The sequence below is a fragment of the Sapajus apella genome, unplaced genomic scaffold (assembly GCF_009761245.1).
Source record: "Sapajus apella isolate SASKATOON/1434 unplaced genomic scaffold, GSC_monkey_1.0 scaffold115, whole genome shotgun sequence".
NCBI classification, from domain to species: domain Eukaryota; kingdom Metazoa; phylum Chordata; class Mammalia; order Primates; family Cebidae; genus Sapajus; species Sapajus apella.
In genome coordinates this window covers 5,238,367-5,252,022 of record NW_022437055.1, presented here as the reverse complement: position 1 = coordinate 5,252,022, position 13,656 = coordinate 5,238,367, and the positions used below count along the sequence as shown (strand labels likewise).

General features: G+C 37.9%; 1 protein-coding gene across 7 annotated transcripts in view; it reads right to left on the bottom strand.

Annotated features, from left to right (window-relative positions):
- Window positions 1–13,656, bottom strand: part of FAM122C (family with sequence similarity 122C) — a 47,454-nt gene that overhangs the window by 1,899 nt on the left and 31,899 nt on the right. For 6 of the 7 annotated variants that reach the window (XM_032260269.1, XM_032260267.1, XM_032260268.1 and 3 more), the window contains 6 exons: window positions 8,863–8,906; window positions 8,710–8,764; window positions 6,662–6,754; window positions 6,177–6,265; window positions 5,240–5,301; window positions 165–261 (listed from right to left, as the gene is read on the bottom strand). In XM_032260269.1, coding sequence (XP_032116160.1) covers window positions 165–261; window positions 5,240–5,301; window positions 6,177–6,265; window positions 6,662–6,754; window positions 8,710–8,764; window positions 8,863–8,906 — 440 coding nt within the window. Of the gene's footprint in view, window positions 1–164; window positions 262–5,239; window positions 5,302–6,176; window positions 6,266–6,661; window positions 6,755–8,709; window positions 8,765–8,862; window positions 8,907–13,656 lie in introns of those variants that run through there. The other variant, XM_032260270.1, reaches the window with a different exon arrangement.

Sequence of the window (13,656 nt, the reverse complement as noted above, 5' to 3'; positions counted from 1 at the left end):
CTAAAAAAAAAAAAAAAAAAAAAAAAAAAAAAAAAAAAAAAAAAAGAAAAGAAAGAAAATAATAATAATGTACCATACTTCTGAATACATACAATAATCAAAGTCGACTTAAAAACCAAGTAAAAATGGTCAATGAATGTTTAAAATCTCATGTTAATACTCACCATGCATTATTTTCTGATAGCTGGGAAGTATCAGAAAAAGGCATGTTGGTTGTGCCTTGGAAAATCTTCTTTGGTTGATCTTGAAATGCCATTTCACCTATGACAATATAGCAGATCAAGGTAGATATGTTTTATTTAACATGTATATTATGATTTTAATTGCAAAAGCAATGCTTGTTCACTGCAATTAATTTATAAAATACAGAAAAGCACAAAGTAAACAATTTTAAGTAACCATTATCCAGGCATAACCATTCTTCAGTAATTTTTGAATATGTTGTAGACACAATTTTTTTAAATAAAATTAGGTTTGCCCCATATACAATGTTTTTAAATCTACTTTTTGTTTTCAATGATTATAATTTTCTTTTCTTTTTTTCTTTTTTTTTTTTTCTGAGATGGAGTCTGTCACCCAGGCTGGAGTGCAGCGGTACAACTTCAGCTCACTGCAACCTTGACCTCCCTGGTTCAAGCAATTCCCCTGCCTTTGCCTCCGGAGTAGCTGGGATTACAGGCACTTGCCACCATGCCCAGCTAATTTATTTTGTATTTTTAGTAGAGACGGGGTTTCACCATGGTGGCCAGGCTGGTCTTGAACTCCTGACCTCAGGCAATCTGCCCGCCTCGGCCTCCCGACGTGCTGGGTTTACAGGTGTGAGCCACCGTGCCTGGCCTAGTTATAATTTTCTTATATTATTAACTAAATTCTACAAGATTATTGTATTTTATTGTTTTATTATTATTATTATCATTTTGAAAAGGAGTCACTCTGTCTCCCAGGCTGGAGTGCAGTAACGCAATCTCAGTTCACTGCAACCTCCACCTCCTGGGTTCAAGCAATTCTCCTGTCTCAGCCTCCTCAGTAGCTGGGATTATGGACGCACATTACCACATCTGGCTAATTTTTGTATTTTTAGTAGAGATGGGGATTTCAACATGTTGACCAAGCTGGTCTCAAACTCTTCACCTCAGGTGATCCACCCACCTTGGCCTCCCAAAATCCTGGGATTGCAGGCGTGAGCCACCGTGCCCGGCCCTGCAAGATGATTTTATATAGCTATGTAGTAAGGCTGTTTAAGTTTAATCTCATTCCTTATTTTAAAACTTTAAGTTGTTGCTATCTTTATTTTGCTAGCCATACACAATGAACTAAATAGATATGGTCTTTTACAGCACACAATGAACAAAATAAGTGGATCTTTAGAGATTAAGGAGGAACATCTAATCTCAAGAAAAACTGCATTTGTGTGATCTTTGCCTTGAAGTAAATGTTAAAACCTGCACAAACCCTAAAATGCAATTAAAAAATATATAAATTGGGTTATAATACAATTTGGGTCTAAATTTAAAAAAAAAAAGATAAAAACCTGCACAATGTTTCACATTCACATGGTAACTATTTCTGGACCTGAGCAAAACTGACATTCAAACCCATAACTTCTATTTGAATGAGAAAACACTAAGGTCACCATTAAGATATTGCATAGACCTTCCACAGAAGTGTAATCATGACTCAAAGTTCAAAAGTCTGGCATCCCGTGCCTGGCCAGATTACACTTATGCCACCATAGAAAAACTACTCAGTTCTCCTTTTCTGGTTTAAAATTGAAAACATGACAAATCAAAAAAATTCCTCATAAAAGAAAATTAGATCTTTCTTTGCTAAAACCAGCATTATTTATCAAGTGATTTTTTTTTTTTTTTTGAGACGAAGTTTTGCTCTGTCGCCCAGACTGGAGTGCAATGGCACAATCTCAGCTCACTGCAACCTCCATCTCCTGAGTTCAAGCGATTCTCCTGCCTCAGCCTCCTGAGTAGCTGGGATTACAGGGTCCACCACCACACCCAGATAATTTTTTGTATTTTTAGTACAGACGGGGTTTCACCACATTGGCCAAGCTGGTCTGGAACTCCTGACCTCAGGTGACCTGCCCACCTCGGCCTCCCAAAGTGCTGGTATTATAGGCGTGAACCACTGCGCCTGGCCTCAAATGATATTTATAGGTGCCCAATTTCTGTGGTATTCCAATGTGAAGGCTTATTTGCTCTTGCTTATTACTTTTCTTTTTTTTTTTAGATGGAGTCTTACTCTATTGTCTAGGCTGGGGTACAGTGGTGTGATCTCAGCTCACTGCAACCTCCGCCTCCTGGATTCAAGCAATTCTCCTGCCTCAGCCTCCTGAGTAGCTGGGATTACAGGCACGTACCACCATTCTTGGCTAATTTTTGTATTTTTAGTAGAGACAGGGTTTTGCCATGTTGGCCAGGCTGGTCTTGAACTCCTGACCTCAAGTGATCCACCCACCTTGGCCTCCCAAAGTGCTGGGATTACAGGCGTGAGCCACCACACCAGGTCCATGCTCTCGCTTATTCCTAATGGACGTAACTGCTGCTTCTTACCATAAAATGTGACTTTGGAGACTCTAATCTTGATCTCATACTCTCCTTCGCTTCACAGAACCCTCATTCTTTTTAGCTCCCCTGGCCCCTGCCTCAGGACTTCTCTTTTATTTTTATGCTATCTTTCTCCCACATTTCATTTGTATTAATGGGGTCTGAATAGTACATAATTTATTGTTTCCCAAATGAATATGCATATTCCAAAATATATGAATAAATTTCAATTTCTGTTTATCTGTTATCGTATCTAGCCAAAAATGACCAAATGAATTTTCAGTACATTTGCATAGGGCATGCTTGAGAGGGTGGGCTATGACTTAAAATATGGAGTAGGTGGTATATTCATTATTCAGTTTGGAGTTCCCTTAGGGACATCTCAAAGAAATATGGCAGTCATCTTTCATAGCACCTAAAAGCGAAGTGTGAGACAGGTCACATCTCTGAAGACACTAGGCAGAAACTACATCTTTTGTATTTTTTTCTTTCTTTTTTTTTTTGTATATTTGTTTAGAAACTATGTCTTTTATGTCAAAATTAATCTGTAAACTCATTTTTAAATCAAAAATTCTAAGAAAATTCCAGAGAGTTTTCATGTAATAACATATTTTATGTATATGTGTCAAAAGGAAAAATGTTTTAATTTGGTGAAACATTCTTCAATTTAAGTGTACTTTATTTTAAATACTCAATTGACCCTCGACTTCTAACAGCTCTTAAGCTGCTGATTTGAATATTTGAATATTTTTTCAACACTAGCCCAAACTTCACAGCACAGGCAAAAGACCCCTAAGCTTAGTAACTGAAGCATCTCCATAAAACAATGTGCTTACTTTGGAAAAGAGTGTTTTCCAGAATTTAGCCCTTAATCTTAGAATACAAAAAGTACATGCTGAGTTAGGTATGTTGTTAGGAAGCCTGACATTAATCCAAAATATGCAAAGAACATTAAAGCATATTTCAGTATCTTTTTTCTTCTTATTCTTCTTCCTCCTCTTTCTTATCTTAATACATTTTTCACAACACCCATTTTTAAGTTTAATCTCCTTTCCTATTCACCCATTTCTTCTCCCCATTGTAATTAAACATTGTACTAAATATACAAATTCAACAGTGATATTTAAAAAGGAAGAAGAGTGAGGCCTGGCTCACACCTGTAATCCCAGCACTTTGGGAGACAGAGGTTGGCAGATCACCAGAGGTCAGGAGTTCAGCCCAGCTAACATGGTGAAATCCCGTCTCTACTAAAAATACAAAAAAATTAGCCAGGCATAGTGACGAGCACCTGTAACCACAGCTACTCAGGAGGCTGAGGCAGAAGAATCGCTTGAACCCAGGAGGAGGAGGTTGCAGTGAGCCAAGATCGTGCCACTTTACTCCAGCCGAGGTGACAGAGCAAGATTCTATCTCAAGTAAAAAAAAAAAAAAAAAGGCAAAAGAGGATAATTTAGTGAGGTACCATTGAGAAGAGGGATCCAGGAACCGTAGGAGTTTTTAAAAAACACTTCTGTTCTTTCCACTTCCCTTTTATTACTGAGTAGGTGGGTCACTTTCCATATATTTAACCAAAAATAACTCCCATACAGAAACTAAACATCATGGGGTGTGGTGGCTCACGCCTGTAATCCCAGCACTTTGGGAGGCTGAGGAGGGTGGGTCACGAGGTCAGGAGTTCGAGATCCGCCTGGCCAAGATGGTGAAATCCCATCTCTATTAAAAATACAAAAATTAAGGCCGGGCGCGGTGGCTCAAGCCTGTAATCCCAGCACTTTGGGAGGCCGAGGCGGGTGGATCACGAGGTCAAGAGATCGAGACCAACCTGGTCAACATGGTGAAACCCCGTCTCTACTAAAAATACAAAAAATTAGCTGGGCATGGTGGCGCGTGCCTGTAATCCCAGCTACTCAGGAGGCTGAGGCAGGAGAATTGCCTGAACCCAGGAGGCGGAGGTTGCGGTGAGCCGAGATCGCGCCATTGCACTCCAGCCTGGGTAACAAGAGCGAAACTCTGTCCCAAAGAAAAAAACAACAAAAAAAAATACAAAAATTAGCTGGATGCGGTGGCGGGCTCCTGTAATCCCAGCTACTTAAGAGGCTGAGGCAAGAGAATCACTTGAATCTGGGAGGCAGAGGTTGCAGGGAGCCGAGATCACGCCACTGCATTCCAGCCTGGGCGACAGAGCAAGACTCCACCTCAAAAAAAAAAAAAAAAAACTAATCAAAGAACATGCACCTTCATATATATTTTTAGTGTTGTAAGTGGATCCAATTTGTGTCAACTTATTCATATTATATCAATGAGTGTTTGGCAGTGAGGCAGGGGTTGACATTCAGCAAAATACTTGACTGACTCACTCTATTTGTTCATTCATTCATTTATTCTCTACTTTGTTTTAGAAAGTAATGAAGATAGCTAGCTTGGTGAATTATATTGGAAATCTTAATAACCAAGTAAATTGGAATTAAATTTCTCAATTCACATTTATATAGCACTTTAGAGTTTTCAAAATATCTTTATACATATTTCTACTTGCGTAAAATGAAAGGCCTCTAATAACTTATCAAATATATTTTAAATAAATAAAGCCTTTAAAAATAAATTCTTGTATAACAGTTGATTTTCGATATTTCATAAAATAATTTAAAGTTATATTTATTTCTGCTCATATATAAAAGTACCTTTTCTTTTTAATGATCCAAGGATACTTGGTCTAATAATGTTGGTAGGATTTTGACTTCTTCTAAAATAAAATCATCATGATCATTATAAGAAATATTTTTAACAAAATCAGCAATGACTATTTCATTATAACAGATCTAAGGACATATATAAAAACAGGACTCTGTATAGGACATGGTATTACATCATTTTTCTGCTTTTCTTTACATATGGGTAAAAACAGGAATACCGTAGGAGCAAACTATCTTCTAATTCACAAGCATTCAGGATTTTGAATCCTACAGTCTACAGAAACCTACAGTCCTGGCTGGGACTTGCCTTGAATCAAGGTGAAAATCACGGATGAAGTTGTTTAAAGTTCTAGAGATAGCTCTGATCCTTATTAACAAACTTGGTCAGAGAAAGATTATGTATAAGCAGGGTGAAGGAATTATTAAATTATTCGCATGTTCTTGGTCACCTAGCTTTTTCGACACACAAAATGATAAACCGAAACAATGACATTTTAATGTCACCGAAAAGAAGTCACTTCTGGCTGGGCGCGGTGGCTCACACCTGTAATGCCAACACTTTGGGAGGCCGAGGTGGGCGGATCACAAGGTCATGAGATGGAAACTGTCTTGGCCAACATGGTGAAACCCCATCTCTACTAAAATACAAAAAATTAGCCAGGTGTGGTGGCCTGCGCCTGTAGTATCAGCTATTTGGGAGGCAGAGGCAGGGGAATTGCTTGAACCTGGGAGGTGGAGGTTGCAGTGAGTCGAGATCGAGCCACTGTATTCCAGCCTGGCGACAGAGAAAAATCCCTCCTAAAAAAAAAAAAAAAAAAAAAAAAAAGTCACTTCTTTGGCACAAAACTTGGAGCTATAATTTCTTTCAAGTTTCTATAATTCTTACTTATAAGCAATTCGGTATTTTCATACAACATAAACTTACATGACGTATTGTTGCATAGGACTGGGAACAGGACTTGAAGGCGAACAAGTGCAATTCATGGAAGTTTGTAATGATGGAGAAAAACATTGCTAAAATCAAATTGGAACAGAGGTTTTAAAACTGCCACTCTTTTCACAAAGCAAATCATTGGTTTCCTAGGGAGGGGAAGGGATGGTGGAGAGGGAGGCCAGAGTACAAAAGATCATGAGGAAATTGTATTGAGTGTGAGAACTTTATGATATCTTGATTATGGTTGTGGTTACAGAATTGTACACAATTACCAATATTAATCAACCCTATACTTTAAAGTTGGTGAATTTTATTATATATAAGTAATACTTGAAGAAATGAAAAATTGTTAGTTAGAATCAGATGTACTGTGGCAAAATATATCCCCCAAAAGATTTCAGTGAGTGACCATTAATGTTTCTAAATATTTCCTAAATATTTCAAGGGACATAGACTTTTAGGTACTCCTTTCTTACCTTCCCAGTCCTCCTGATGGAAGAAGCCATTGAGGATACTGGAATTAAATCAATGCACTTTAGAGAGGATGATTTCTGTAAGCTGTTGTCACTCTGTAAGCAGAAAGCAGTGTACAATTGTAGCACCAATTGCTTACTAATCAAATACTTGAGATACCTGTTGCACAGGGAAGTGAGTCCTTACTACTGGCTGCACCATGGTGAAGAGCTCTCACCATCCTAAAGAAATCAGAGAACCCAAGATTCACTTCAATAAGCAAAGGTACCCTTTGCCTTTTGGGGATGACAGCCATTTGGTGATTGAGGGGCTACCCCGCACGCTAGAAAGATCTAGAATGTGAGTACTCAATACTATAAACACAAATCCTAAATTTAAGCTCTTTGGCTTTGACCTGTGCTTTGTTATTGAAAACTATAATGGTACGTCCAGGAAAGGACCAAAAAGGTTTTGGTAAGAACTAAGATGAAAATGGGACAGCAGGAATAACTACATTTATAAAAACTATCTCGAGATTTTATATAGACAAAAATCAGTGCTTCATAATTCAGGATTTTAAATTCTGCCCTTTTCTTTCCAAAACAAGACAAGTGTGTATTACATGTGGCCTTCCTCTTCCTAACACACTCATAGATTCTCTTACTCATCCATGCCAATACCTAAAGTAATTAGAATTGGTCCAGTTAAAGGACTCCAGCAGTATCGATCAATTGTGTTAGCACCAAAACATGAAAAGTGACAGGCTCCAGAGATTATCAACTTATTCTCCCAGACCTACTCCAAAATCAGGGATAACTGCTCATGTAAGGTACTCAGGGTGCAAAGGAAAATAAGATGCCATTGCTTCTGTTGATGACCCATTTCTGTATCGAATAACTTTCATATCTGAAGATTGACATTAGTCAGAATCTCTCCTATTCAAATTTCAGTTCAGTTCTCGTTTTGTCACTATCTGGGATCTCCATGGAAAAGAACACTAAATATCATTCAGTAACCACAACGTGTACCCAGACATTTAAAAATATTAACAAGAGATGAAACTAAATTCTAAGAATGTTTAAATTAAAAGTTTTATATTAAAATGTTAGTGGGAGAATGTGTTACAGGCTGATATGGCTTGGCTGTGTCCCCACCCAAATCTCATCTTGAATCGTAATCCCCATAATCCCCACATGTAGTGGGAAGGACCTAGTGGGAGGTAATTGAATCATGGGGGCGAATTCCCCAATGCTGTTTTCATCATAGTGAGAGTTCTCACAAGATCTGATGGCTTTATAAGCATCTGGCATTTCCCCTGCTGGCACTCATTTTCTCTCCTGCCACCCTGTGAAGAGGTGCCTTCTTCTGCCATAATTGTAAGTTTCCTGAGGCCTCCCCAGCCATGCAGAACTGTGAGTCAATTAAACCTCTTTCCTTTATACATTACCCAGTCTCGGGTATTTCCTTATAGCAATGTGAGAATGGACTAATACACAGGCATAAAAAATGCAATATTCTTCTAGTAAGTCTATTGTCTGTGGTTTGACTGTAATATATAGTTCATAAATTATGGAGAAGGGAGTGAAATCATTTATTGTTTTGTTATCTAAGCACTTTAGCTAGTGCAACTGACTTTTTTTAGGCCTGCTGGGACAGAGAAGAAACTGGTCCACAACAGCTATGGTTTTGTGTCACAAAACTGTTTACTTTGAACCCCACTTTCAAACAATGATAGCTATTTTTATGAGTAAATCATAAAGCATTTCTTAAGAGTAATCAAGGGCTAGGTGCAATGGCTCAAGCCTATAATCCTAGCATTTTGGAAGGCTGAGGCAGGAGAATCCCTTGAGCTCAGGAGTTCAAGACCAGCCTGGACAACAGAGTGAGACCTTGTCTCAAAAAAAAATAAATAAATAAAAGGAGCAATCAAAAATTATTTATGCAGCAGATACAATTTTTGTTTCAAACTAGAGCTTAGATTTCTAGAAATTACAACAAAACTAGATGGGCCAACACTGCAAGTCAATAAAAATTTGAAATTTTCTACAAAACTGAAGTTATAATACCATACCAGTTTCAAGCTTTCTTCCCAAGATCGACTTATCTGTATTTCAGTTTGTATCTTCCTACAAAAGAAATCAAAATTGCAGTTTGCCTGTCTGAAAGAAAAGATATAATTAAATATACAAATTATCAGAATAGTAATTCAAAGTACAGTACTCACCATTCATACATTGTTTCTCTATTTATTAAATCCATGGCTTCTTCCTGTAAAGGTAGGAAAATGAGAATAAACTGAATACCAAGTTCCTATGGTTTTATAAAATTTGATTTCATTTGGATGCACCATTATTTTTATTCACTGGGCTATAGAAGAACTAAAGAATAAACAAATCTCTGAACAAGTATCTGGTTCTCTACCCTTTATTGCTTCACAAATTATCACACCAAAGATCTATTACTTATGCATTACAGTACATCAGATATGCAGAACTGATTAGATGAAAAACTTTGTACCTTTCTTTATTCACAAGCAAAAACATTAAGCATTCAAAATTATACAGTTTTCTCTGAACTTTTTAAAGGCCTACTAGGACAGAGAAGAAACTAGTCCACAACAGCTATGGATGCCCATTAATATTATGATATTCATAAAAATCATTCACAGTACACAGACAACAAATGTCTATCAGGATGAGCTTGCTTAAGTAAATGATGAGACAACCATAATTTAAATTTAGTCATTGACATCAAAAAACAAGTATTACATATTAAATAGGAGACAACAGAATCCTATATATGTAAAATTCTAAGAGAGCTGCTCAGAAAGACGTCCACCAGAAAGTTAACAGTGGTTATCAGTGAGGTAAGATCTGGAGTAATGTGTTCTTTCTTCCTTTGTATATTACTATATTATTTGACTTTTTATTAATATGCAAGTATCATTTTCACATAAGTAGTTTTTTAAAAATAATCCACCTGTAGAAAGACATCCGTTTGTGGATTGTGACACTTAATATTTAGATGACAGTTCTACCCAAAGTGATCTACAGATGCAATGCGGCCCTTACTGAAGTCCCAATCACATTTTTTTACAGAAACAGAAAAACCCATCTTAAAATTCATATGGAATATCAAAGGACCCCAAATAGCCAAAACAATCTTTGAAAAGAAGAACAAAGCTGGAAGACTCATACTTTCTGATTTCAAAACTTCCCACAAAACTACATAATCAAAACAGTGTAGTTCTGGCATAAGAACAGATGCATACCCAGCACTTTGTGAGGCCGAGGGGGGCGGATCACCTGAGGTTGAAAGTTCGAGACTAGCCTGTCCAACATGGTGAAATACCATCTCTGCCAAAAATACGGAATTAGCCGGGTGTGGTGGCACATGCCTGTAATCCCAGCAACTCAGGAGGCTGAAGCACAAGAATTGCTTGAACCCTGAAGGCAGAGGTTGCAGTGAGCTGAGATTGCACCACTGCACTCCAGCCTGAATGAGAGAGCAACACACTGTCTCAAAAAAAAAGTGCATATAACAATGGTACAGAATGGAGAACACAGAAATAAACCCTCACATATATGTTCAAATGATTTTTTTTTATTTCACCTGGGTGCAGGCGGGTTGAGGCCGAAAAGGGCATCAGTCATGTTCAAATGATTTTTAACAGGGATATCAAACCATTCAATGGGGAAAGGACAATCTTTTCAACAAATGATATTGAGAAAACTGGAGATATACATGCAAAACAATGAAGTTGAGCCCTTTTCTTTTACTCTGTAAAAATTCACTAGAAATGGATTAAAGACTTTAACTTAAAAGCTAAAAATCTAAATCTCTTAGAAGACAACATAAGGCTAAATCTGCATGACAGTGGATTTCACAATGATTTCTTGGATATGATACCAATGGCACAGGCAACAACAGAAAACAAATAGATAAATTGGTCTTCATGAAAATTGAAAAGTTTTGTGCATCATATGACACTATCAAGAGAGTGAAAAGACAACCAGAGAATTGGAGAGGATATTTGCAAATCATATATCTGAAAAGGAGTGAACATCCAAAATATATACAGAACTCCTACAACTCAGCAACAACAAAAACCAACCCAATTAAAATATGAGTGAAGAGACTGAATAAATGTTTCTCAAAAGAATGCATACAAATGACCAAACAGTACTTGAAAAGATGCTCAACATCATTTGTCGTTATGAAAATGCAAACCAAAACCACAGTGAGACGCCACTTTACCCCCATTAGGATAGTTATTTATTTATTTGTTTGTTTGTTTGTTTATTTATTTGAGATAGGATCTCACTGTCTGGAGTGCAGTGGTGCAATCTCAGGTCACTGCAACCTCCACCTCCCAGGTTCAAGTGATTCTCGTGTCTCAGCCTCCCGAGTAGCTGGGATTACAGGCGCCTGCCACCACACTCACCTAATTTTTATATTTTTAGTAGAGATGGCATTTCACCATTTGGCCAGGCTGGTCTCAAACTCTTGACCCCAGATGATCCACCTGCCTTGGCCTCCCAAAGTGCTGGGATTACAGGGGTGAGCCACTGCACACGGCCAAATTTCTAAATTTTCTAGAACATCATTTCATCCTTATCTCATCCTTTTTTATATTTCTACTTTATATATATTCTATGATTCACATGATATAATAGCACAGTGGTATATGTCCGAAATGTATAAGTAAATGCGATATACCTATGTTGGAGGCATGTGCTCAAACATTTTCTTCTGATGTGATGTGTGATCGAAAGAGTTTAAAGACTGTTGTCTATATAGTATAAATAATAAATGTTTGGGGTAGTCCCTAATAGAAGACTGGTGTGAGTTGTGTGAAAGCAATAAAATTTGGCGACATACTGTGGCTCATGCCTGTAATCCCAGCACCTTGGGAGGCCAAGGCAGGAGGATTCCTTGAACTCAGGAGTTCAAGATCAGCCTGGGTAACATAGCAAGAACTCATCGCTACTAAAAGAAAAAAAATATTAGCTGGGCGCATGTGGTATGCATGCCAGTAGGCCTAGGACTCAGGAGGCTGAAGTGGGAGGATCTCTTGAGCCTGGGAAATTGAGGCTGCAGTGAGCCACAATTGTGCTACTGCACTCCGGCCTGGGCAACAACATGACATCCTGTCTCAATCAATCAATCAACCAATCAATCAATATTTGACCTAGTCCTTCAAAGATGTGTGAAATATGAACAAGCAGTAGAGGGAAGGGTATTCCAAGTAGAAGAAACCATATGAACAAAAGTTTACAAGAGGGAAAAAGTACAGCAGATTTAGAGATAGTGAGACTGCCTTGTTTGAAACTGAGTTTGTGCTCCAAAGTAGTGAGAGAGAAAACAGGAGAGGTAAGACAGGGCCAGATTTATAGGCTCCTAAATAATCAAAGAGTTTGAATTTAAAGGATTTGGGCAGAATTACTTAGTTGTCAGAACCACAGGCTTTGGAGATAAACAGAAATGAGTCAAACCCCAGCTCTATAACCTACTACCTGTGCAAACTTAGGCAGGAGACGTCACCTGAGAGTCAGTTTCTTCAGCCATATGAAGATGATGATAAGAATGAGGATGATGAGGTGGCTATACAGTTCTCATCACAGTGCCTGGCAAACAGTTCAGTGCTTAACATATGTTAGCTATTTTTATTATTATTCAATAGGTAATGGGAAGCCATTGTAACATTTTGTATGGGGGGAAGAAAGTGAAAATGATGTTTAAAAAAAGTTGGCTGGGTGCGGTGGCTCACGCCTGTAATCCCAGCACTTTGGGAGGCTGAGGCAGGGTGGATCACGAGGTCAGGAGTTCAAGACCAGCCTGGCCAAGATGGCAAAACCCCATCTGTACTAAAAATACAAAAAAATTAGTCAGGCCTGGTGGCATGTGCCTATAATCCCAGCTACTCAGGAGACTGAGACAGGGAATTGCTTGAACCTGGGAGGCAGAGGTTTAAGTGAGCTGAGATTGCACCACTGTACTCCAGCCTGGGCAACAGAGCGAAATTCCGTCTTAAAAAAAAAAAAATTACGTTGGTACTGATTGTGAAAGTTGGATTAAACTGGGAAAGACAGAAAATCTATTGGGATATTATTTCAGTAATCTAGACCCAAGGGACAGAAGAAGGAAGTGGCAGTGAGAACAAAGAGGATACTATCAAGGAAGACTTAGTAGGACTAGAAACCTAATTGGATAGAGTAGAAAAATAAGGAAGAACCGAAGACAAATCAAGAGCTTTGAGTCTTAAAACTGGGACTATTTTGCTACCATTACAGAAAATGAGGGATTTGGAGAAGGTAATTTAAGAAGATAATTAGTCTTTTAAAAACAATGGAATAACAGAAAATTCAGCAAAATGTAATTATTAGTACAGCTGTTTTATTTAATATTATGTAGATATTCTCCTGCAGTGTGAAGCTCAAAGTATTTTGTAGTTCATTCGGTCAACAAGTAAAGAGCAGGTAGTTTTGTGAAATTGAGATCAAATTCTGCTTAATATTCCTTCCACTGAAAGTTGGAGCATTAGCCAAAATCAGCTATTGAAGGTTGTTAGGAGGAGTGTTGACTCTTTTTCATTTATGTCTTGCCTATTTCCAAAATGGATTTGAGATGGCTTATGATAAAATAAGATTGTTAAAATAAGTATAAAAGGTCAAGAGCCATGCATTATAACTGTAAGAAGCAGAGCACAGTATACTAGAAATCTAGTTTAAGGAGAGTCGTTATACTTGGATGTTAAAGTTAGCTTTCCATTTTTTAGGATGCATGGGAAAAATGGGAACTATAAGTTACCAAATTTTGGTCTCTGAGGGAGACTACGCCTGAAAGATTTTAGTTGCTGAGTGCCTGCACAGTACCCAATAAAGGCTTGTTGAAAGAAGGAAACAATCTGTAAACTAAGATCAAATTAAAAAAAAAATTTTTTTTTTTTTTGAGATGGAGTCTCACTCGGTCGTCCAGGCTAGAGTGTAGTGGCGTGATCGCGGTTCACTGTGCAACC